This window comes from Venustampulla echinocandica (assembly GCF_003357145.1).
Source record: "Venustampulla echinocandica strain BP 5553 chromosome Unknown scaffold_7, whole genome shotgun sequence".
Classification (NCBI taxonomy): Eukaryota; Fungi; Ascomycota; class Leotiomycetes; order Helotiales; family Pleuroascaceae; genus Venustampulla; species Venustampulla echinocandica.
Window position 1 is genome coordinate 295,595 of NW_022474212.1, and position 20,146 is coordinate 315,740.

General features: G+C 51.6%; 8 protein-coding genes across 8 annotated transcripts; 5 read left to right on the plus strand and 3 right to left on the minus strand.

The window, feature by feature from the left end:
* Positions 1-489: 489 nt before the first annotated feature.
* Positions 490-2,538, plus strand: BP5553_08027 (uncharacterized protein; the record flags this gene model as incomplete). The annotated part of the gene is made up of 1 exon (XM_032016650.1): positions 490-2,538. One exon carries the CDS (start codon positions 490-492, stop codon positions 2,536-2,538), a length of 2,049 nt encoding a protein of 682 aa, XP_031866941.1.
* Positions 2,539-2,923: 385 nt separating this feature from the next.
* Positions 2,924-4,253, minus strand: BP5553_08028 (WD40 repeat-like protein; the record flags this gene model as incomplete). The annotated part of the gene is made up of 2 exons (XM_032016651.1): positions 2,924-3,946; positions 4,020-4,253. The coding sequence occupies 2 exons, from the start codon at positions 4,251-4,253 to the stop codon at positions 2,924-2,926; spliced, it is 1,257 nt and encodes a 418-aa protein (XP_031866942.1).
* A 367-nt stretch (positions 4,254-4,620) lies between these two features.
* Positions 4,621-6,081, plus strand: BP5553_08029 (Uncharacterized protein; the record flags this gene model as incomplete). Its single annotated transcript, XM_032016652.1, has 2 exons — positions 4,621-5,046; positions 5,119-6,081. The coding sequence occupies 2 exons, from the start codon at positions 4,621-4,623 to the stop codon at positions 6,079-6,081; spliced, it is 1,389 nt and encodes a 462-aa protein (XP_031866943.1).
* A 553-nt stretch (positions 6,082-6,634) lies between these two features.
* Positions 6,635-9,619, minus strand: BP5553_08030 (FYVE zinc finger; the record flags this gene model as incomplete). The annotated part of the gene is made up of 1 exon (XM_032016653.1): positions 6,635-9,619. One exon carries the CDS (start codon positions 9,617-9,619, stop codon positions 6,635-6,637), a length of 2,985 nt encoding a protein of 994 aa, XP_031866944.1.
* A 3,646-nt stretch (positions 9,620-13,265) lies between these two features.
* Positions 13,266-13,904, plus strand: BP5553_08031 (putative Phosphatidylglycerol transfer protein; the record flags this gene model as incomplete). The annotated part of the gene is made up of 3 exons (XM_032016654.1): positions 13,266-13,474; positions 13,548-13,764; positions 13,821-13,904. The coding sequence occupies 3 exons, from the start codon at positions 13,266-13,268 to the stop codon at positions 13,902-13,904; spliced, it is 510 nt and encodes a 169-aa protein (XP_031866945.1).
* A 458-nt stretch (positions 13,905-14,362) lies between these two features.
* BP5553_08032 (V-type proton ATPase subunit F) lies at positions 14,363-14,901 on the minus strand (the record flags this gene model as incomplete). Its single annotated transcript, XM_032016655.1, has 4 exons — positions 14,363-14,503; positions 14,555-14,692; positions 14,752-14,787; positions 14,842-14,901. The coding sequence occupies 4 exons, from the start codon at positions 14,899-14,901 to the stop codon at positions 14,363-14,365; spliced, it is 375 nt and encodes a 124-aa protein (XP_031866946.1).
* Positions 14,902-15,166: 265 nt separating this feature from the next.
* Positions 15,167-16,595, plus strand: BP5553_08033 (Uncharacterized protein; the record flags this gene model as incomplete). Its single annotated transcript, XM_032016656.1, has 2 exons — positions 15,167-15,421; positions 15,477-16,595. The coding sequence occupies 2 exons, from the start codon at positions 15,167-15,169 to the stop codon at positions 16,593-16,595; spliced, it is 1,374 nt and encodes a 457-aa protein (XP_031866947.1).
* A 354-nt stretch (positions 16,596-16,949) lies between these two features.
* BP5553_08034 (uncharacterized protein) lies at positions 16,950-19,789 on the plus strand (the record flags this gene model as incomplete). The annotated part of the gene is made up of 2 exons (XM_032016657.1): positions 16,950-17,889; positions 17,943-19,789. The coding sequence occupies 2 exons, from the start codon at positions 16,950-16,952 to the stop codon at positions 19,787-19,789; spliced, it is 2,787 nt and encodes a 928-aa protein (XP_031866948.1).
* Between the last annotated feature and the right edge of the window lie 357 nt (positions 19,790-20,146).

A 20,146-nucleotide genomic window follows, 5' to 3' on the forward strand; every position in this document is an offset into this window, starting at 1 on the left:
GGCTAAATGATAAGTAGGTAAAGAGAGAAGAAGGTCTTGAAGCTGGCAGATGTTTTGTTTTGGTTGAAATAAAATTGAAGCGAGATTTTGGCACTTGTTTATGTTTTTGACTTTCGTTTATAAGCAAGCAATAATCCATACGCGACACATATATATATATGTAAAAGAAAACCAGTAGAATGTTTTATTCTATCCGTTCCTTAATATATATAAACTGTACCTATATATAGTACACTGTGGGACAATGCGCTTGGCTCCGGGAGATGGGTGGATGCCAAGCAACGCGTTCGATTCTATCTCCGGAGCTGCCACAAAGACCGGTGCTCGGTGCAGCATCGTCATTTGGTGCAATTGTTTCCCTAATAACCACTGCGATCACCAACCACCACTGCCACCGCCTTACAAATCCGCCATTTTTAGGGGAAGCGGCGTATTCTTATTCCCACAAGCCATGTGAAGCTCAAATCCATCTGCAGCGGCAGTCTAACCATGATGGTATTCCAAGGGCTGCTCAAGTCATCCAGCCAAAACACAGCTGCTGGACGATCCGCCCGCAGCTCGCCGCAGAGCGTGCTGCCATCGCTCAGCGAACATATTAGCTCGTCGGAGCCGTCTCCTGTACGCGAAATCCTAGAGCAATCATATCCATATATCCGCGAGGAAGCACACCTAAAACCCATCGAACCCGAGAGTCCCGATCTTCGAGAGCTAAATAACAGCCTTGCCGCCCTTGTTGCCATCTTCCCCGATGTACAGATCGAGGTCTTCCGCGAGATGCTGTCAAGTTTTGAACAAGAATCCAGACTAGCAGTAGTGACCGAGGCGCTTCTGAAGAACAAAATGAAGTGGGTTGGTGGCCGGTATCGAGTTGCGGGAAAGGAGACGGCGGTCCAAGGCGACAAGGACAAATCTACCCCGACTACATCGCAAGGTCAACTGTTGGAGGAAGAGAAGTTTAGGGCCCCCGAATACAAGAAGGCCGTGAAGACTGCGATGTACCACGAATTCAAAGGGCTCTCTAGATCGACGATAAACGGTGTCCTGGCCGAACACAATTACTCCTATACGCTTGCGAGACCGACCCTCATCGCGCTATCCTCAAAGTCATGGCGTTTCTCAATATCATCGTTATTCCTACGCAGGAAGGCTGCCTCATCAATAGAAGCTGAGCACCACCCTCTTGTGATCTGGCAATCGACAGGACAAGGCTCCATTGTCCCCACCCATAAGACTACGGGGTCGCCAGACTTGGACAGAGAGCTATTCCAATCACTCATACTTCCCATACAACGGCGGCTGCTGGCTGAGAGTGAGGCCAAGGATCGTGCATTAGCTGTCGAACTTAATAACGTGGAGGCTGAAGACAACGAGGCCTTGCATGACTGCGAATGCTGCTTCACTGCTACAACTTTTGAAGAGCTTTCGGCATGTGACGATGGTGGCCATTTCATATGTTTCCAATGTGTCCGACATGTTGTGAAAGAAGCTGTGTTTGGGCAGGGATGGCAGCGGAATATCAATGCTGACAATGGCACGCTGCGATGTGTGGCGGCCATGTCTGGCGATTGTCAAGGTTGCATATCACAATCCCTCATCCGCCGAGCATTCAGCGAGGACAAAGGGGGGAACGACGTTGTCCGCAAGCTTGACGAACGCCTGGCCGAGGACAGTCTTCTCAAAACCCAGCTACCACTTATCCGCTGCCCCTTCTGCTGCTATGCCGAAGTCGACGAACTCTACCTTCCAGAATCTCAGCGCTCTTGGCATTTGAAGCGTACTGGCCCGCCTTTTATTTATACCTTTGTGATTTTGCTCTTCGGCGTTGGCATGATACCCTTCCTTTTACCAGTGTTTCTAATATTCTCTTTTCTGTTCCTGCTCGTCTCCTCCCAGCAGACCTTCGGTGATTTCGCTATTCGTCATTTCAACGAATCCGTCACTCGCCTCCGTCGAAAAAAGCACGGTCTCAAATTCGTCTGCCAAAATCCGGCATGCAGTCGAACGTCATGCATCTCATGCTCCAAGGCATGGACCGATATCCATATTTGCCACGAGTCGTCGCTGTTGGCTCTGCGGACCCAGGTCGAGCTTGCCATGTCACTAGCCATTAAACGCACCTGTCCTCGTTGCAACACGTCCTTCGTTAAGTCATCCGGCTGCAACAAACTCACGTGCGTGTGTGGCTACCAGATGTGCTACGTCTGTCGGAAGGACATCGGGAATGGAGAAGGCTACCGGCATTTCTGTGAGCATTTTCGACCTAATGGGGGGCGAGGCTGCACCGAGTGCTCCAAATGCGACCTCTACCGCTGCGAGGATGACGAGGTGGTGGTTAAGAAGGCCAAGGAAGAAGCAGAGCGGCGATGGTTGGAGAAAGAAGGCCGGGATCTCGGGAATGACGAAACTATGAGAAAGGTCCTAAAGGAAAAAAGGGAAAGAGAAGGCGATGCGCCGTGGTGGGATAATAAACTCTGGCATTGGAACGCGCCTAATTGGCAAAATATGTTCGATGCCTTGGTTGGGAGTCTGGTTGAATGAGCGTCACGTCTACATGTTTTATGTTACCTGGGATGAATGGTTTTGTTTTTGGTTGGAGTTGGAATTGGCACTGGCACTGGGCATAGCGTATTTGCACCTGGGCTGCATCGGGGTTGGGATGGGGATTGGGGCTGGGGCTGGCTGGGGTTATGTTAAGAGGTAATTAATTCGATAATTGGCTATTCAGCCCTAAAACTTCATGTCAAGAAGAGAGGTTCAATAAATCAACAAGTAATGTGTGATTGTATTTCAAACCCCCAGATTGAACCGACCTATCTACTATCCCAACGCCCCATATCTCGATACCTAACTCCTAACACGTATTATATCATATCAGTCCTTTGCAAAGGGATAGAGCGATCCTTATATCGTGGCAGAAATATCCCTAACTCGTCATGGCCAACTCAGAGCTCTTACTCCAACTTCCACTCGGTTCCCTCCTCCATAAAACCAGCTTCCCATCATCACCGGCAGAGCCCAGCAATTGACCATCAGCATCGAACTCAACGCGCCATACAGGCCTATGCGTATCCAACCTCGACGCCTCCTTCGCCACATGGATTACCTCTCCGTCCCTGCTGTGCATCTCGGATTGCAGATTCCTGCCCGTACCAGGTCGAGCACTTGCCAAACCCGCTCCAATACCCGAAGGGAAATTCCTAAGGCCATTTTCCGACGTCCTCTGCGCAGCGCCAACATGTTCTGGCATTCTCGCAAAGTCCTTGCTCCTGGGCTCTTTATTCCCCTTGGAAGGAGTAGCAACCTCGAAGACCCTCACAAACCCATCTTTACAAGCCGTAGCAACGACATCAAAACCCCGTATATTCCCCGGGGCCCAAGCCACATCCCGCACTAATCCTCTATGTCCCTTCAGCTCGGCTGCAAAGTAGAATTCCTTCGTACTTGAGGAACCCAGACTCACTGCGTGAGAAATTTCTTTGGTACGCCAGATACTCGCTTTATTCATACTGGCCACGATAACACCTAGGGCGTCTCTCTGCACGCCCTGCCGGATTGCGGAATAGCACGGCTCGAGATTGGGGTCGAATGCTACTTTGAACGAGACCTCCTCCCCACGCGCCGGCCTATCGCATACATTGACCTGGTCTAGCTCCATCCAGCTCTCCATGTTCTCCGGCTCGTCGTTCTCGTAGACAGTGAGTAGAGCATTGCGGTTGATGAGCGCTAGGTAAGTGTGCCGAGTCTCGGGATTGTGTTTGATAGAGAAGGAAAGGAAGGGCGCTCGCGACGGGGCGCGCAGTTCCCAGACGGGCTTGTTGCTCTGCGAGTTGAAGCGTCTACCTTTCCCCGGGGCTATGGTCGGGTCTTCCACCCAGAGTTTGAATTTGCCATCGGTGCCGATGGATGCGATGAGGTTGGGATGAATCGTCGGGGAAAGCCATTGGATCTATCTTGGTCTCGCATTAGCGGCGAGATCCATTGAGCAGTTGCAAGTGCATAATGCATGTTCATGTTCCCACCTCGAGGATTTCAGAGGTGTGCGCACCCCAAGTATCGCAGATGTTCCATGAGCCGTCCTTATGCCGGTTGAATACTTTTATCTTGCCGTCCACGGAGCTGGATGCGAAACGGTCGCCATAGCTGTTGAATGCAGTGGCTTCGACCATGTCCCGGTGGCCATGTTGGAGCAGCGCAAAGCCGTCCTGCTCCGCATTGTTGTTGCTAGGACTGGGGTGGTCCGTAATCTGTGGCATAATTGTAATTGATTGTGAAGACCATGGATTGTGATAATGACGAAGCGCGGACGTTAGAGAGCTTTAGACCCTGAGCTTGGAGCCTGAGCCTTGCCCGCCTCGGTAAGAAAGGGGGGCCGGGTCCGTGCACAAGGCTCGAGTTCGCATCGACGGTTTCTTTTCGAACCCGTGGCTTTTCAGCCTTCTTCTTCAACCTCAAAGCCTCGCTCACTCACTATGGCTCCACGTTCAGCATAACCACATATCGACGTTGGGCTCGACCCTGTGAAGACATCACGGCACATGGACCCGGTGGTCCTCCAACAGTAACAGTCCAGCCAAGTTCCTTTTCTTTTCCACTTCCGCAACCATGGGTGTAAGGACTACAATGGCCTCTTCCCCGTCCGCTCTCTCCTTAACGGAGACATCGAGTCTCCTGGCGCTCTCCCTCGCATGCTTTGCCATCATCACAAACACATTCCACGGCGATGGCGCACCTCTCGTCGCCTCCCTCGCATTTAGCGGGATTGCCTTTGCCGGGTCATACTCCATGATACGATGGCTAGGTCCCGCGTTCATGAAGGCAGGCCTCAAGGGGAAGGATTTGAGCAAGGTGCACAAGAAGGAAATTCCTGAAACTATGGGCGCTGTTTGTGCCGTGGTGTATCTCCTTGTCATTACGATATTTATACCGTTTCCCTTTTATAAAGATATTGTGGCTGCTACGTCTGGAGGCGGAAATCGTGACGTTGTTATGGAGACAATTGAGCATGTGCAAACGGGCAGGTTCTTGCATCGATTCCCGCACAGCAAGGTACGGAAGGGAATCTCTATATACCCAATTGATTTTTTTTATAAGATGAGAACTAATTAAAAGCACAAATAGTTAGCCTCATACCTTTCTGCAATTCTCACGATCCAATCCATTTCGATCCTGGGCATTGGCGACGATCTCTTCGACATCCGCTGGCGGCACAAATTCTTCATCCCAGGAATTGCCAGCATCCCACTCCTAATTGTCTACTTTGTCGATTTCGGTGTGACCCACATCGTCGTTCCCATACCATTGCGACCCTACCTCGGCGATCTCTTACAGCTTGGGTTCCTCTACTACGTCTACATGTTCGCCATAGCCATCTTCTGCCCAAACAGCATCAACATCCTCGCGGGCATAAACGGCATCGAAGTCTCCCAATCCCTCGTCATCGCCTTCCTACTAGTCGTGAACGATTGCTACTACCTCCTAGCCCCATATCCACACCCAGCAACAGACTCCCATCTCTTCTCACTATACATGCTCCTCCCATTCATCGGGGTCTCCCTCGCTCTCCTCGTCCACAACTGGTACCCCTCCAAAGTTTTCGTCGGAGACACATACTGCTATTTCGCCGGGATGGTCTTCGCCGTCGTTGGGATCCTAGGCCATTTCTCAAAAACCCTCCTCCTCCTCTTCATCCCCCAGATCTTCAACTTCGTCTACTCCGCCCCGCAATTATTCCGTCTCGTGCCCTGCCCCCGCCATCGAATGCCACGCTTCAACGCCCGGACAGCCCTCATGGAATCATCCGTCACAGAATGGCAACACCCCCCTAAAAAGCCCATAGCCATGCTCCTCAAACTCCTCCACCGACTACACTTATTACGTGTCACGGAGAATGAAGAAGGCACTATTATAGAGAGCAGCAACTTCACGATGCTGAATCTATGGCTGGTGTGGTTTGGACCGAAGAGAGAGGATAGACTGGCGATAGAGATTCTAGTCATGCAGGTCTTGGTGGGGTTGGCGGGGCTTTTTATAAGGCATAACTTCGCGCTTTTGCTTTTTGAGAGTGATAATGTAGGTGTGTAGATAGGATAGAAAATATAGGTATGGATATAGGAAATGCGAGACATTTAATGTCATGAAACATAAATGGGATAGGTGGTTTTGGGGCAAGGAAAGGGGTAGAAGCATTTATTGGTTACTAACCCCTACCTACTAAAACATGTATGTATTCTAGAGTCGAAGACAAGACGAGAGAATGTATAAATAGAATTTGCCAATTTTCACGTTCAATGAATATTCAAACTTAAAAGTAGTGGTTTTTGATCATGAGAATGGTTTTTTTATTTTTTGAATCGCCATCACGTTCTTCATATCACTAACTACTGATACAACAAAAGGTATAATAACCCTTCTTCCATAAAAAGGGGGTATTCATCCCCAACCGAGCGCGGGATCAAAACAGCAAAGGTGTGTCCCATAGAAATTTGGCCGCCTGACGCCTATTCCCCCATCCCCTTTTGAATCCGTGGAACCTAAAACCGGCCCTTGAAAAAAGTATAACCGCTCATAAACATAGGGAAAAAAAAGACATAAGTGGTAATAGCAATACCGCGTGGAGCGAAATTTCTATGTTATGTTACAAAGTGCCATTCGTCTGTCCAGATGATGCCGGTGCCTTCGGTGCGGAAGCCAGTGGATCAACGCTCTTTTCGCGCATTGGTGTGTCAGCGATGGCAGAGCTGTCTAAGACGTGGTTCGATTTGGACTCTTCGATTGTTGATAACGAAGATTTTAGGGCAGCTAACGCTGTCGTTGGACTGCTTCCCTCGGCTGGCTTCACAGCATTCGACGATTCGTTCCGCTTCATCCGAGACGCCTTGTAGTCGCTCAGGCTGAGTTTCTTCGTCGTCTTGATCGGACTAGAATGCTGGCCAATACCATTGACGGTAGACGTTGCGAATGCACTCGGGTAATGCACAGTTCCAAGAGGCGACTGAGATATCGACCCGGTTGCAGACGAAGGCGTAACAGACCCTGAAAGAGGCCCATTCAAAGTGGGCGTTGTAAAGGCAGGCGTAGGAGGCATCTGGACTCTCAGGTCTGGAGATTTCTGGCTGGGAGAAGACCCACGCCGTGCGGTATTATTTGGTTGGCCAGGCCATGGTGGAGGCGGCGGCTTTATTGAATTGCCGATCACGATCGCAGGTGCTTCGGTCATATTCACATCCACACATGAGATTTCTACCGACGGCGTGGATGATGAAATGCTGACCTTTCGATCCTTCGAATCGGTCGGTGACTCTAGAGCGTGTTCTTCATGCACTACGGTATCCAGATCCATCGGAACCACCAGCGATATTTGCGCAGGTTGCTCTTCAGTGCCTTTTATCATGGCCACTGCCTCGTTCACCTGGGACTCCTGCTGGGCGCGAATTCTCGAGCGATTCTTAAGAAGACGTTTTGCAAGAGGTACAACCGTCCTCGAGGTCTTCGGCTTCGATTGCTTCCACCAAGCATTGTCAACCTCGTCAGTCTGTGTCGAGGAATCGGCATAAATGCTCTTAGGAACAGCTGAGGCTTGCCGTGATCGGTTAGGTGTAGATGCGTTTCGAGAGACTAGGTTATCTGGCGAGGGTAGGGTAGTTGTTGGCGAGGCGGCGCTGAATGGGGACCCTGATTGCCGCCGTGATGTGCTTGCATCTACATATTGTCGGGCCCGTGGATGATTCGCAGCCGATGTTGGCGGCTGTGAGACCGACGTTCGAGGTGCAATTGATCCTTTCCTCGCCTTTGGAGGCTGTGGCGTTGTCGAGTTGCCCGCTGAGCCCATGGTTGACCCATCTGAGGCCCTTTTCTTTTTCCGCGGTGGCTGTCCCTGCTCCATTTTGCGAAAGGTGTCTTCGACCATTGCCAGCTTCCTCTTCTCGCGATCCGACGGCTCTTGGGTAATGCCGTTGGTCTCCCCAACGCCATGGAGGGGCGTCATATCCCGACTTTGAGGCTTGCTTCGACTTGAACCTGACACTGAGCGATTATCCTCATCGTCACCATGTTCTGGGTGCCCTTCACTAGCAGCACGGCTGTTCGTCGCATGCCCGGTACTGCTTGGTGAGACATGATGCTGCTTGGGTTTCCGACCTTTCTTCGACTTTACACCGTTCGATTGACCATGCGATCTCCCGTGGTAGTTTCGGTGAAAACGAGCAAAAGCGCAGTCGTTACCAAGATCACACGCACAGCCGCCATGATCCGAAAGGACTAGACTGATTGTAGCAGTGAGTTGATCGTATTCGGCATCGCTGATTCCCGAGCCATCAAACGGAGTTCCGTCATCATCACCCAAGTTCAGGAGATGTAAATATCGCGAACGTAGATGGGATGGGAAGCGGAAATCCCATGGAAGCGTGATCTGTTCATTCTCGCGAAGCGGTCGTTCACTAACCAGCCAGAAATGATATTCTGATCCACTGGCAATGAAGGTTTCGAGAATGGTGTTCGCCCTGCAGCTGCGGCGAACGTACCGGCAGATTGAACCTTCGTGTCGAGTGTCGATGAAAAGCGGGAGGCGGGGATGAAAAAAGATTAGAGGTCGTGGATGGGCCATCTCGATCCATTTATTCTCCATATCTTCACAGTAGTCCTTCTGGAACCCAACCAGGCCATTGAGCTCCCCAATGCGACCGGAGTGCGGAAGGGCTGTAGGTGTAGTTAGATACCGCCACGAGAGAGCTGCGTCGTTAAGTGTAGCGTCTTTCCGGTCTACAACCAGCTCCGGCCATTTCAGCGTATGGACTTGTAGTTTAAGGTACTGAAAGACTTCGTCTTTGTCCTTGATACCGGTATCCTTTTGTAGGCTTTCCGAATCCCGAAGCCACGATGACATCGAGTTTGTAACTGACAGGCTCGCGAATGAATTGGTTGGGTTTCGCTGAACAGCATCTTCGTCATCATAGAGTCTTAAAAAGCTGTCGGAGTAAGAGTGGACTTGGAAGTCCTGAGGTAGATCCGGTGGTGTATGGGCCGGACTTGGAGGGTGGGCGTGAGAGTTTTGGCGCGCATGGAAAGGAGGAGAGCGCTTGACCGAGCTGAGGGACTGGCTCGCTCGATGCCCTTTCGTCTTCTTCGGGTGTGGATGATGATTCTCGTGTGGGCTGCCGTTCTTGTGGCCATCGTGGTCATGAACGCCGTTGACTTGAAGCTCGGACGGCTTCATTTTCTTCTTGTGGCTTTTCGAAGGGGGGCGCTTGCCTTTCCTTTCGCTGGTGCCATCGCTGGCTAGTTTGTTCTGCCGCTGTTGCCGTTGCCTCTCGGTCGCATGCCGCCTGTCTAACGGTCGCGGTTTGCAGTCAGCACAAGAATGGTCAAATTCTTCTCTTGAGGCATCGTCAACACGGCCGGGATAGAAGCATTCAATGTGCTGCCACGTATCGCACTTCTCGCAGTAAATCGTATTTCCATCGTCGTCGTAGTAGTCGCAGATGCACTTGATGGTGTAAGGCTCCTCTTCTAGGGACTCGGTGGCAGGAAGCGCATCGTTCGCCGATACTGACGCGGCAGAGTTCAAGGTGGCCTGGATCGGTGTCGCGATCTGCGTGGTGATCGAGAGCGGTCTTTCTGTCATAATCTAGCAAGGGCCTATGCCTATGGGTGGCTGTTCGAGTGAGAGGATCAAAAGGTAAGTTCACAGATGCCTAGGCCTGAGTCGCATGACGAAGACGGCCGCGAATCGATCGAAAAAGGTTGTCGCAAGGCGAGGGAAACAGTCAATCTCGACGATAGCTATCATCAGTTATCAAACCAGAGCCAGATCCCGAGCGTGGAGCCTTCTGCTCCCGGTGTCGTTCACCGACGCGGACTCGAGGATGAGGAGCGACCAAGAGCGAGGGAGCGTCGATACGGTTTGGCAGCGGCCGGAACTCGCTAGGACGCGTGCGAGCTGTTCCAATACCAACTCAGAGTCTCGAACCGTCGTGAGAAGGCTGGAGTGGCCTTGGAGAGGGCGATTGAAGGGATTTTTTTCAACGGGAGGTGGAGGCGAAGAGTGAGAACGAGAGGGAGGCGATCCGCCCTGGGGGGCAAGGTGTAGTTCGCAGACAGGCGCTTTGGTCGGCGACGCGTGGGGATGACAGTGCAGACTCGAAATGTCGAAGCCGACGATGGGGCGATGGGCTTGGTGGAAGAATCGGTCTTTGTGAAGGGTACTTGCATGAAGGTCGAGATGTAAGAATGAGAATGAGAGAGCGAGAGGGGGGGATTGTTCGACTGGCTTCAAGGCCAGGAAGCGAGCGCCGCTTTAGCCCGCCCAACAGGGAAGGGCGAGCGGCACAGACCAGCCGCGCAGTTTGGCGCCGTGCACTTTCGCTTTCGCATCCTGCAAAGGGGTCAAGGTACAGAGGGCAACTGGGCGACAATGGCAACGGCAACGGCAACGACAACGACGCCTTGTTGACGCCGCTATGAGCACGCCAGCTGCACCGAAGAAGAAGAAGAGGGAGAGGAAGACGACATCGATAGCTGCTATCTATAGCTATAGCTGAAGGAGGCTTCTTGGGTCCCAAGCCAGGTCAGGCCGGTGAGTGCCCGGGGCAGTGCTGTTATGATGATGGTGAGAGCTTGCGGAGTAGCAGCCAGGACCCCCACTGATGCGGTGTAAGCAGCTGAGAGAACGAGTCGGAAAGCAGGATGACGAATGTCCCAAGGGGGAGAAGCTTCATACAAAGCACAAAGCACAGAGTACGAGTACTGTGCTGTACCAAGGTAGTAGCACAGCAACAATACATAGTCGGTACTCCGTCCAAGGACTCCAAGCCCCAGTGGCCTTCAAAGCGGCCGGCTGTTGCCCAGGGTGAGTTTATCTCATTGGTGGCATCTGGACACATCGCCCAATCAAGGGCGTGCGAACCCGTAGCGGCCTTCTCAGGAAATGCCGGCTGCTGTTTCTGCCTTGAGAATGCCAGGGCCCATGTACGAACTGGCTAGCTGCATTGCCATTGGGCAAATCAGAGCGGGCTCTGGGGCTCGAGTACTCTGGGTCCTTCGGATCATTGATAAGCCTCTTAGAGGCTAACAACATATAGGTAGGATTGCAGACAATGTCAATATCGAGTGTCTGGAGTAGAGGGTAGAGGCAAGGCAACGCAACGCAATTAAGGTTTACGGATGCTGGATGAAACTTTTTGACTGCTAAAGAGGCGACGATATTCGCTCCCCAATTGAACGGATCTGGGGGAACACAAACAAAAGCGAGTAACGTAACCGTGTGAATCGGAATGAGCTGTTGTCGTTTGGTTGGTAGCTGGTAACTAGTAGCTAGTAGCCAGTAACTACCAGCAAGGTATCCGACGAATTTATATACTAGTGAAATGATTTAAAGCTACGAACTATACCTATGACAAGATAAAAGACGAATAATGAAATCTTTTATGAGCAAAACCTACCTTTCTGGCGCCCTCAGCCGTGGAAATTGCGGTGCCACTAATGAGAAAAACCGTTGATGTCTGTGGGCCAGTACCTTACTCCGTAGTCAGTTACCACCTACAAACCCTGCTTTTCCCGATTCCCAAATTAGAAAAATGGATGCCAAACATTCCATGGAGCAGGCTTCCCCACTGTGCGTACGCACTTCGTAACGTTTCAAACATCAAACTTCTGCAAACTTCCCAGTGGCTACCGTACTCTACGGAGTAGATCACAATTGCTTTGTCTTGTGATGTCCACGAGGCAGTTTGCTGTCCAGGTTATGTTCCCGTACAATGTCTTCAAGTTGACCAGCACTTCGTATAGCATCGGCACAATAATGGCCCCCTTTTAAGACTATATATTATTCCCATCATTAATCCTTTGCTCCGCGTTTCCTTTGCACCTTTTCCCGTGACTCCGAATAGAAACCATCCACGGGCTCCACAAGTTCTAGAGTGTGGAACCCCTTCCGGCACCCGATAAAAGCTGTTTGCCTCTGCCGACGGATCAAATAGAGATTGCCGTACCGTGTTACCTGTTGTTATGGCGCATTCTTGAGCGACTGGTCCTGGGAGAGGTACACACGCGCAAGACTGGGATTTCTAAGATTGCTAGGCAGAGGGCATCAGATACGTATATATATATACGATTGTTGTGTTGCTACATACGGTACACGCGTTACGTGCCACTAAAAACAATCCAGCATTTATAAGAGTTGCCACGTTTGCATTGCATCTACCAAATCCCAACAACCATCATTCTCCTTGGCCCAGGTCAAAACCCTCAGCTCGATACCGAATCTCTCGATGCCCATTCACCATCCATCCATCTGCTAATCTCCCTTCTCCAAGTCCAGACGCAAGGCCCAGATCTCAATGAAAAGAATAAATCCACGAGGGAAAGCCATCAAAAATTCCGCCGATGAGGACCCCGAAGGATACTCAACGATTCTCGACGCCCCGATGTGCAATGGAGGTCTCGTATCGCCAACTGCCTCTTCATGAGCAGGCAGGTTGTCAACAAGGTAAGTATGAAGAAGAAAGGAAAAGAAGAGGGCAAGAGAGAGGAGCGGGCCCAGGTATTTATAGGGAAGGGCCGGGGAGCTGGAGGGCGGTGGCGGCAACCGAGGGCGGGGGGGCAAACAGGCGAGTTTTGCAGCGTTGGCAAACAGGGCAAACAAAAGAGAGGTCACGGGAACAGTTGAATCTGTTGGAGATCTTGGCATCATCTGGCAGCCCGCTGTCAGAGAGAGAGTACTTCGTAATGTAGGAAGAAGGCCTTCGTTTTCGATGCACAAAGTATATGATATGAGCCGTTACACAGGCATGGCGATACTCGTATAGGCCAGAAGGCTCAATTTAGTAACGACTGAATAAAGTACTTCAGCTCGCCAAACCAACCACGTACTGTAGCAGTATTTTGTACTCCCAGTAGAATGAGATCGGGGATGCCCAAGTCACAGCACCAACACTGGTATCAACCGCCAACTGCCAACTATTAACGCATTCCAGTGCTATAGCCCGGAGCCCTCCGCGCCCCAGGGAATATCTTCAAGCTGGGCCCTGGGCACCTTCTGACCGTCCAAACGTCATTATTGTTCCCTATCCTGGGGGATCCAACCCAACAGCGCTAATCCCCCCCGCGCCACTCCACTCTTCCTCCAACCACCTGCGCCCTGGGTGAACGAGGGCGTGCTCTGTATCACCAAACCCAATCAGCCAGGCCAAACCTCCCCGAACCTCGCTCCCATCGGAGTCGCTCCCCAGAACCTCACTCTTCCACAACAACAACATACAAACAGAATCAAGATGAGGCTCTCACTCCCCGTCGCATCGCTCTTCCTGAGCACGCTCGTCGCATCCGAGCCCTTATCGCTCTTCACCGGTGGCCAGAGAGTCCTCGGTGACAAGGGAGAGGCGGTGCCTGGCGATAACCCACTCACCTACTGCAACGCCGCCCACGACGCCGACCTGCTCATCCTCGACTACGTCAACTTGGATCCTAACCCCCCTCTTGCGTACGTACACATCCCGCGCCAGAATTTAATCTAGGCAGAGACCATCGTAAACTAATTTGTTTTTCTATTACAGAGGCACCGTTCTCACGATCGAGGCTGTTGGGACGCTCTTGGAGACGGTCGGCGAAGGCGCATATGTGAATCTGCAGGTCAAATATGGCTTGATTAAACTCCTCACCACAAGGGCCGATCTCTGCGAGCAGGTCTCCAATGTGGATTTGAATTGCCCCGTCGAGAAGGGGAAGATCTCTCTGATAAAGGATGTTGAGCTCCCACAGCAGATCCCTCCTGTAAGTACCCTCTCTCCCTTGCCATACTGCTTCCAGGTACTAATATGCGGGGTTAGGGAACATACACTGTCCTTGCTGATGCCTACACCGTCGACGACAAGCATATCGTATGCTTCGAAGCCACCGTGAAGTTCTCGTAGTGGGCATTGCAGGGCAGAGTGCCGGGAGGGGTTGACGAGAGGGATTGTAATCGAGCGTGCGAATATTTGCTCCTTTTTTCTTGCATTACTGGCTTTTCCAGATACCTTTGAGCGGAGTTCTTCTGGTTATGCATCGTACACATGGATGTTCTTAATGTGACATCGGTTACAGAGGGTTTGGTACACTGGAGTGATGCGGTGCTATTCATATATATCTCTGTTATCATGCAATCCATAACACACAACATGTCCAAATTCATGCCCTATTGAACAGTCGTGCCCTCGACGCAACTCTAAAGGATCCCTCATTCATGACAAGCGAAGCTACAAGCCATCGCCCCTCCAACAAGATCCGCATGTCTCATGGATATCATATTCGCAACTCTAAACCGGGCCTGGTATTCGTGTGTGCACAGCGCCAATCCCCTCCTCGATATGTCAACGTAGATTCTATCCCCCTATTCGCCAAATAACCGCCGTACTCTCCTCAGTACACTATCCTTCTCCGGGTCGTATGGATGGTCCTTGCTCGGTATTTCGAGTAAAGCGGGGAAGGCAGCGGTATATGTATCGACACGGTGGCGTATACGCTCAGCAATCTAATAGTATTAGTTGTAAAGACCTTATCGTGACAGCAAGATTCAACTCACATGCTGGTTGATCAGCAGGATGCCAATATCCTTCCGCTGGGTTGTGAATCTATCGAAAGCCTCCTCGATAGTTGCATTGTCCGTCTTGCTATCAACGACCAGAAAGTTCTTCTGCGAGTCTGGCGGTTGGGTAACATGCTTTATTCCATCTATTAGCATAAGGGTTCGTTTTGCAACACAGTAAGGCCATGGCATACCCCAATACCTGCCAGTAGCAAGCCAGTTACGGAGTCCTGCGAATCTATTAGCAATAATCTCGAGGCTAAGTTCAGATATGGAAAATTCACCTCATCTCCAATCACGGCAAGGAACTCTCTATCCTTGTACGTAGATGCGGGAGCTGCCATCTTGCCGTTGCGTTGGTGATGTCTCGACAGGCGCTCTCTCTCTCTCTCTCCACGTTCGCTGAGGCTCTCAAGATTGGGGAGCTCCGACGGCGACCAAGCGGCGTGACGCTAAGGCTTCATTTAGCGCCATCGACATCAACAACCCTGCAACAAACCCAAGCTTCACCACATTGCGACTTTGAGAGTAAACAAAGGACGAGATCACCGAAGCTCTTCGATACGGTGGATCGGAGGATGTGAGGCACAACGGAATTACCTGCTCATCATGCCGCGACTCATACGGAGGAAGCCAGCCATCGAGCGTATTAAGGACTTTTTAAACCCGGGGGATTTCTTGCTCTGGCTCTCGGAGGAGATTGAGACTAGAGATTGGGATTCGAAGCAGCTCGCGCATCCGGTGGCTTTAGGTTTACATGTGGTTTTTCTGATCGCAAGAGCAAACTCGGGGACTTCTGCGAACAGCGGGGCGGATGATGTCTTTGGGGATGAATATTCCCGCTCGGGATGGTTCACGTATACCGTGGGTGACTTCTATATCCATACTAGATGAGGACAGCTACTAACTCTGATTCTAGGCCACTTTCCTAGTCTATGTTTTGACAAGCCTATCGATTGCGAATGCAGTATATACTTTCAATCGAAAACGGCATTACCGGTTATTCGAAAGCGCAATTGAAACGCCCCAGAAGACCCCTTCGGCGCATCGAGTGCGCGTTGATTCTTCCCCCGTTGCCTCCTCACCACTTCGGTTCCTGACATCTATACTTGGAGACCCTAGTGCCGAGTCGAGGGCACACCCCGATCCCACTCGAGACGTCTGGGAAATAGCAGTATGGGACCCGATACCCGTCTGCCTTCGGCTGTTCTGTCTGTTTAGCCCGGGCCATGTACTGGTATATTGGCTCTTTCTACCAACACAGTTGTCAGATCCCCGACCGAGCATAACGGTGTTCACGACCATCCTCCTCCAAGCTTTAATATCTTCACAATTGGTCCTCGTCCAGACTGCGTTCTCCCAGCAAGAGAAGGATTCTGCTATTATCCATCAAGAGGTTTTGAGCGAATACAATATCAAATATGTTCATCCCCGACTAAACCCGGTGACTCGTGAGGTTGGTACTCAATTTAACGGCCCAGCGTCAGAGACTGGGAGGGAGGCAGAGGGAACTGTTGAGACATACACTCCTACAGTCATCATCAATCGAGGCTTCCATACACAACCAAATCCTAACTACGCCAAACATGTCAATCCCAAAAACCCCGAAACCGTAACCCGCTCAGGCTTCTCCCCAACACCATCATTTGCGACCCCACGGCCACCGGTTCGCCAACCCCAGTTCCGCCAAAGCATGTCCACAGCCGTCTCAACAGGCACAAGCACCGGTGGCGGCGGCGGCGGCAGCTTAGGCGTCTTCAATCACGCCAATTCGCCCCTAAAAAAGGCAACGAGCCTATACGACCTCCAACGAGGCCCCCGCGAATCTCCAAGGAACTCATTCAGCATGGCGAGGCGAGAGATCCAGGAGGAACGGGAAAGGAGCCGGAGTCCTGTGAAGCGGAAGAGCGAGATACATACTTCCCACCACCGCGGCGTGGAGGACGATCGGAGAATCAGCGCTCCTGGAGGGTTTGGCTCGAAGCCACAGTCTGGGGGTTATGTCAGCCCATATAAGAGGATGCCTTCTAGATTCTAATTCATGAATTATCTAACGAAAGTATTGTATAGCATACTCGCCTTCTGGGAGTTTTGGATGTATTTTTCCTGGGCAAAGATATCCAGTTAATGCATTTGTTCATTTTTTTTTAATCTCTACCTGCTATGAAATTTTTTGTGCCATTTCTCTTCCAATTTTCATTCTGGCTCGGTTACCTTTCCTGCATCGTTCCTACCTACCTACCCACAATATAGCCATGCTTTCGCAGGCTTTCCCGTTGCGGAAGTCACGAATCTTCAAGCTCTACAAAACCCATCGATATCATTTTCTATTTCCTCAAGAGTCAAGAAAGATCTCTCCCTCATTCCAATACTCACTCACTAGGCACTCACAATGTCAACAGAAGTCCATCCCGCGATATCACCTCAAATATCATTTTCAGGACCCAGTCCCCCACAGCAACGGAACTACCCATTCCACAAACCACCCCCAGCATCATATGACGGACAATCCCCGCAACGCAGACGCACGCGGTCAGCTTCTTTCAGTGGCTTGGTTTCTCGCATATTACCTTCGCGCAAACAGGAGAAGGGGGGCACATTACGGGAGCAGTTTAGAGATGGAGGGCCGCTTGATGCTGTGGATGTTGTTTTCGGGCTTGCGGGTGAGCCAGGTATGGATATTGAGGGAGGTCGGCTGGGGATGGCTAGAGGTCGATCTCCGAGGGGTGATGACAGGATGAAGAGGAGAGCTTATGCAGCAGTTGGACCTGGCGTGTCTGCACTAACTAGTGGAGATTCTGCTCAGGGGAAGAAGAGACGGTGTTCGTTGAGTTGGTTTTTTCGGCCCCTGATCACTCCAGAGAAGAGTGGTGGGCTTGGTCAGGAAGGACAGAAGAGTGTGAGTTTCCAGCAGCCGTCGAAGCAGATACCCTTTTCTCCCAGGGTTCATGAGACGGGAACGCAACCGGAGAAAGGAAAACATACAGTAGTAGAGGATAACGCGAGGGCTAAGGTACATGAGATACACAGCGGCAAGAAATCACGCAAAGAACAGAGACGCAGTCTACGAGAAAGCGGCGACTTCCTCGGGGTCCAAGGAGCGAATCCAAGGACTGGGTATTGGGATATCAGTGATACAACAAGCAGCAGTGACACCGCGAAGATGCTGCGCTATTTGAAGAAAAGAGGAAAGGCAAGGCAGATCAAGCTTGCAGCTAAGATGAAGGATAGAAGAAGCAAGAGGTGGAGACCCAGTGAAACAGCCTGGAGTAGTGTTGTTGAACCGGAACTGAGTCCGATTGAACAATCTTCAGCTGGAAGTCCTGTTAAAAGTGAGTATCATGTTTGGCCCGGGAATCCGTTTGGCGGCTTATGTATGATCTAGGGAATTCCTCGGCTGACCGATTGCTCCCAATGCAAACTGCCGCGAATCCGAAATCTCATGAGCAGAGTTCTCCTGTCGAGGTCCAAGATGGTCCTGCGCAACGGACTACATCCCCACCTTCGGGACGAGGCGCCCTACATCCGGCCCATCAATCAGTCGAATCGACGCCCCATTTGCATCCCAATATTACTATTCGGCGAAAGCCAATTGGGTCGCCTCCAAGGCGCCCTCTAAGTGGTAATTCAGAAGACACAGTGATTTGTGCTCCTGACGCCAGCGGCATCATGGATACAGCGGAAAACCGGCCTAGGCAGCATCAGAATGAGGCTCCAGCGGAGGTTGGAGATTCCAACCGACGGCACGCGACATCTCAGGAGGGAAAACATTTTTTAGGCAAGTGCGAGCCCCTAGGTGTATCAGACAACCCGGGCGAAAGAAAAGCTATAGCGATCTCATTCCGGTCAGTCATAATGAAACAAGTCCAGATCGACCGGCCACCGGTCATAAGACGACAAATCTCATTCCAGGGGAAACTTGTCGGCTCCCCCAGCGAACTACCACCAGTCTCCCCGGAAGCTCCCCTCGACGTCCGGATCCCGCTGAACTTCCAGGCACAGAAGGGTTGTCCCCAGGTATGGGCTCCGCCTACCATACTCAACGTGGAGCCGGACGAGCAAACATCATCCACCAGCATACCCACCACCACCACTACTGGATGTCTCCCCCCAGCACATCACCTCAGCATCCAAGTCGACGGTCCGGAGTCAGACAGTCGGGATATGAAGAAGGCTCCGCCCCCTCAGAGACGTCGGTCGTGCGTGCGGCATTCGTCACTCCGGCGCAGACCCTACCGGATCCCATTACGAGGGAGCTCCCTTGTGAGCAGCAAACGGAACGAAATGCAGAACCAAGGGTGCCCTGTTCCAGCAGTCGACATCGATATATCATCGGAACCCCACCTAGATCAAGTAGTAAGACGGCGAACCGCAAGATTCTGCGGGATGGTTTCTCCAGGACGCGGGAAAGTGGGAAAGAGGAGCACACGCATATCCATATCTACGTCCCCTCCCCCTCGCCGCCGGGTGAAGCTGAAGAGCTCAGCACGCAGTCCCATGTTCCTAGCCTTCAAACGCCTGAAATACCCCGCAGAGATGACAGAAGTTGCGAGGAAAATGGGAATGCACAGGCAAGTCAAGGCAGTCACGGTAGCCACGGAAGACGGAGACGACACCGTAGATCCTTTGGTGTCGATGAGGACGACGAGAGAGGCAGAAGGAGAAGTAGAAGCAGAAGCAGAAGCAGAAGTCGAAGTTGGAAATAATACCTTTAGAACAGACGACAGCTTGGTGGTGTGGCACGCCGAGCCGGGACGGAGTGTAGGGGACGGGTACGCGAGCGCGGGGAAGAGCAAGGACGCCGTCATTCTGCATCCGGCACCCGCCACACACGGTCAAGGCAATGGTAATGATACTGGCAATGGCAATAATGGCAATAATAACAAGAATGGCGTATTACTATTCCCCGCCAACAACACTCGTCCGAGACCGGCTCGGCAGCCAGCATCTGCAGCGTCTCCGGTGTCTGCAGCGTCTGCGGTCTCTGGACCGATCGGGCAGGTCGCTGCGTGCTGGAGTTGGATTGTGGGGCCATTGCTAGATCCTGACCGTCGACTGGGTCCGAGGCCGGAGACAGAGGCGGAGACGACGGCTTTGCTGGCATTGCTATTGTTGAAGCTCCAGGAGATCGGGTTATTTGTTGCCGCCGCGCTACTCGCGGCTGCCATACACGTATCCGTGGCCATAGCTATATCTATTATCAGGGTGCTGCGGCTTTTGACTAGAGGCTGAATAAGGTTATGCTGCTTGTCTCGTATCACCAGGAAGTATATCTTATTACTCTACCAATATTTCTCTCCGGTCTCGCAATTGCATCAGTTTAGTGAAATAAGGAATTATGGCCTGCTTATCGCTACCTAGGTACAAGTACTCGTATTTCCTTTTACTACAGTATGCAGGCGCTTCTTTTGAAGCCGCCAATGCACCTCTAACTGGCTAGGTCGTACGTTGTACTGGTGATCCCACAGGCCCGACTAATGGGGATCTTGGCTTGGATGTATTGTACTGGTAGTATTCCCGAGTGCTGCTGGTGCTGCATTGCGTTGGGGATTATTACGTAGTACGGTTGTGCAGGATATCCATTCTGAT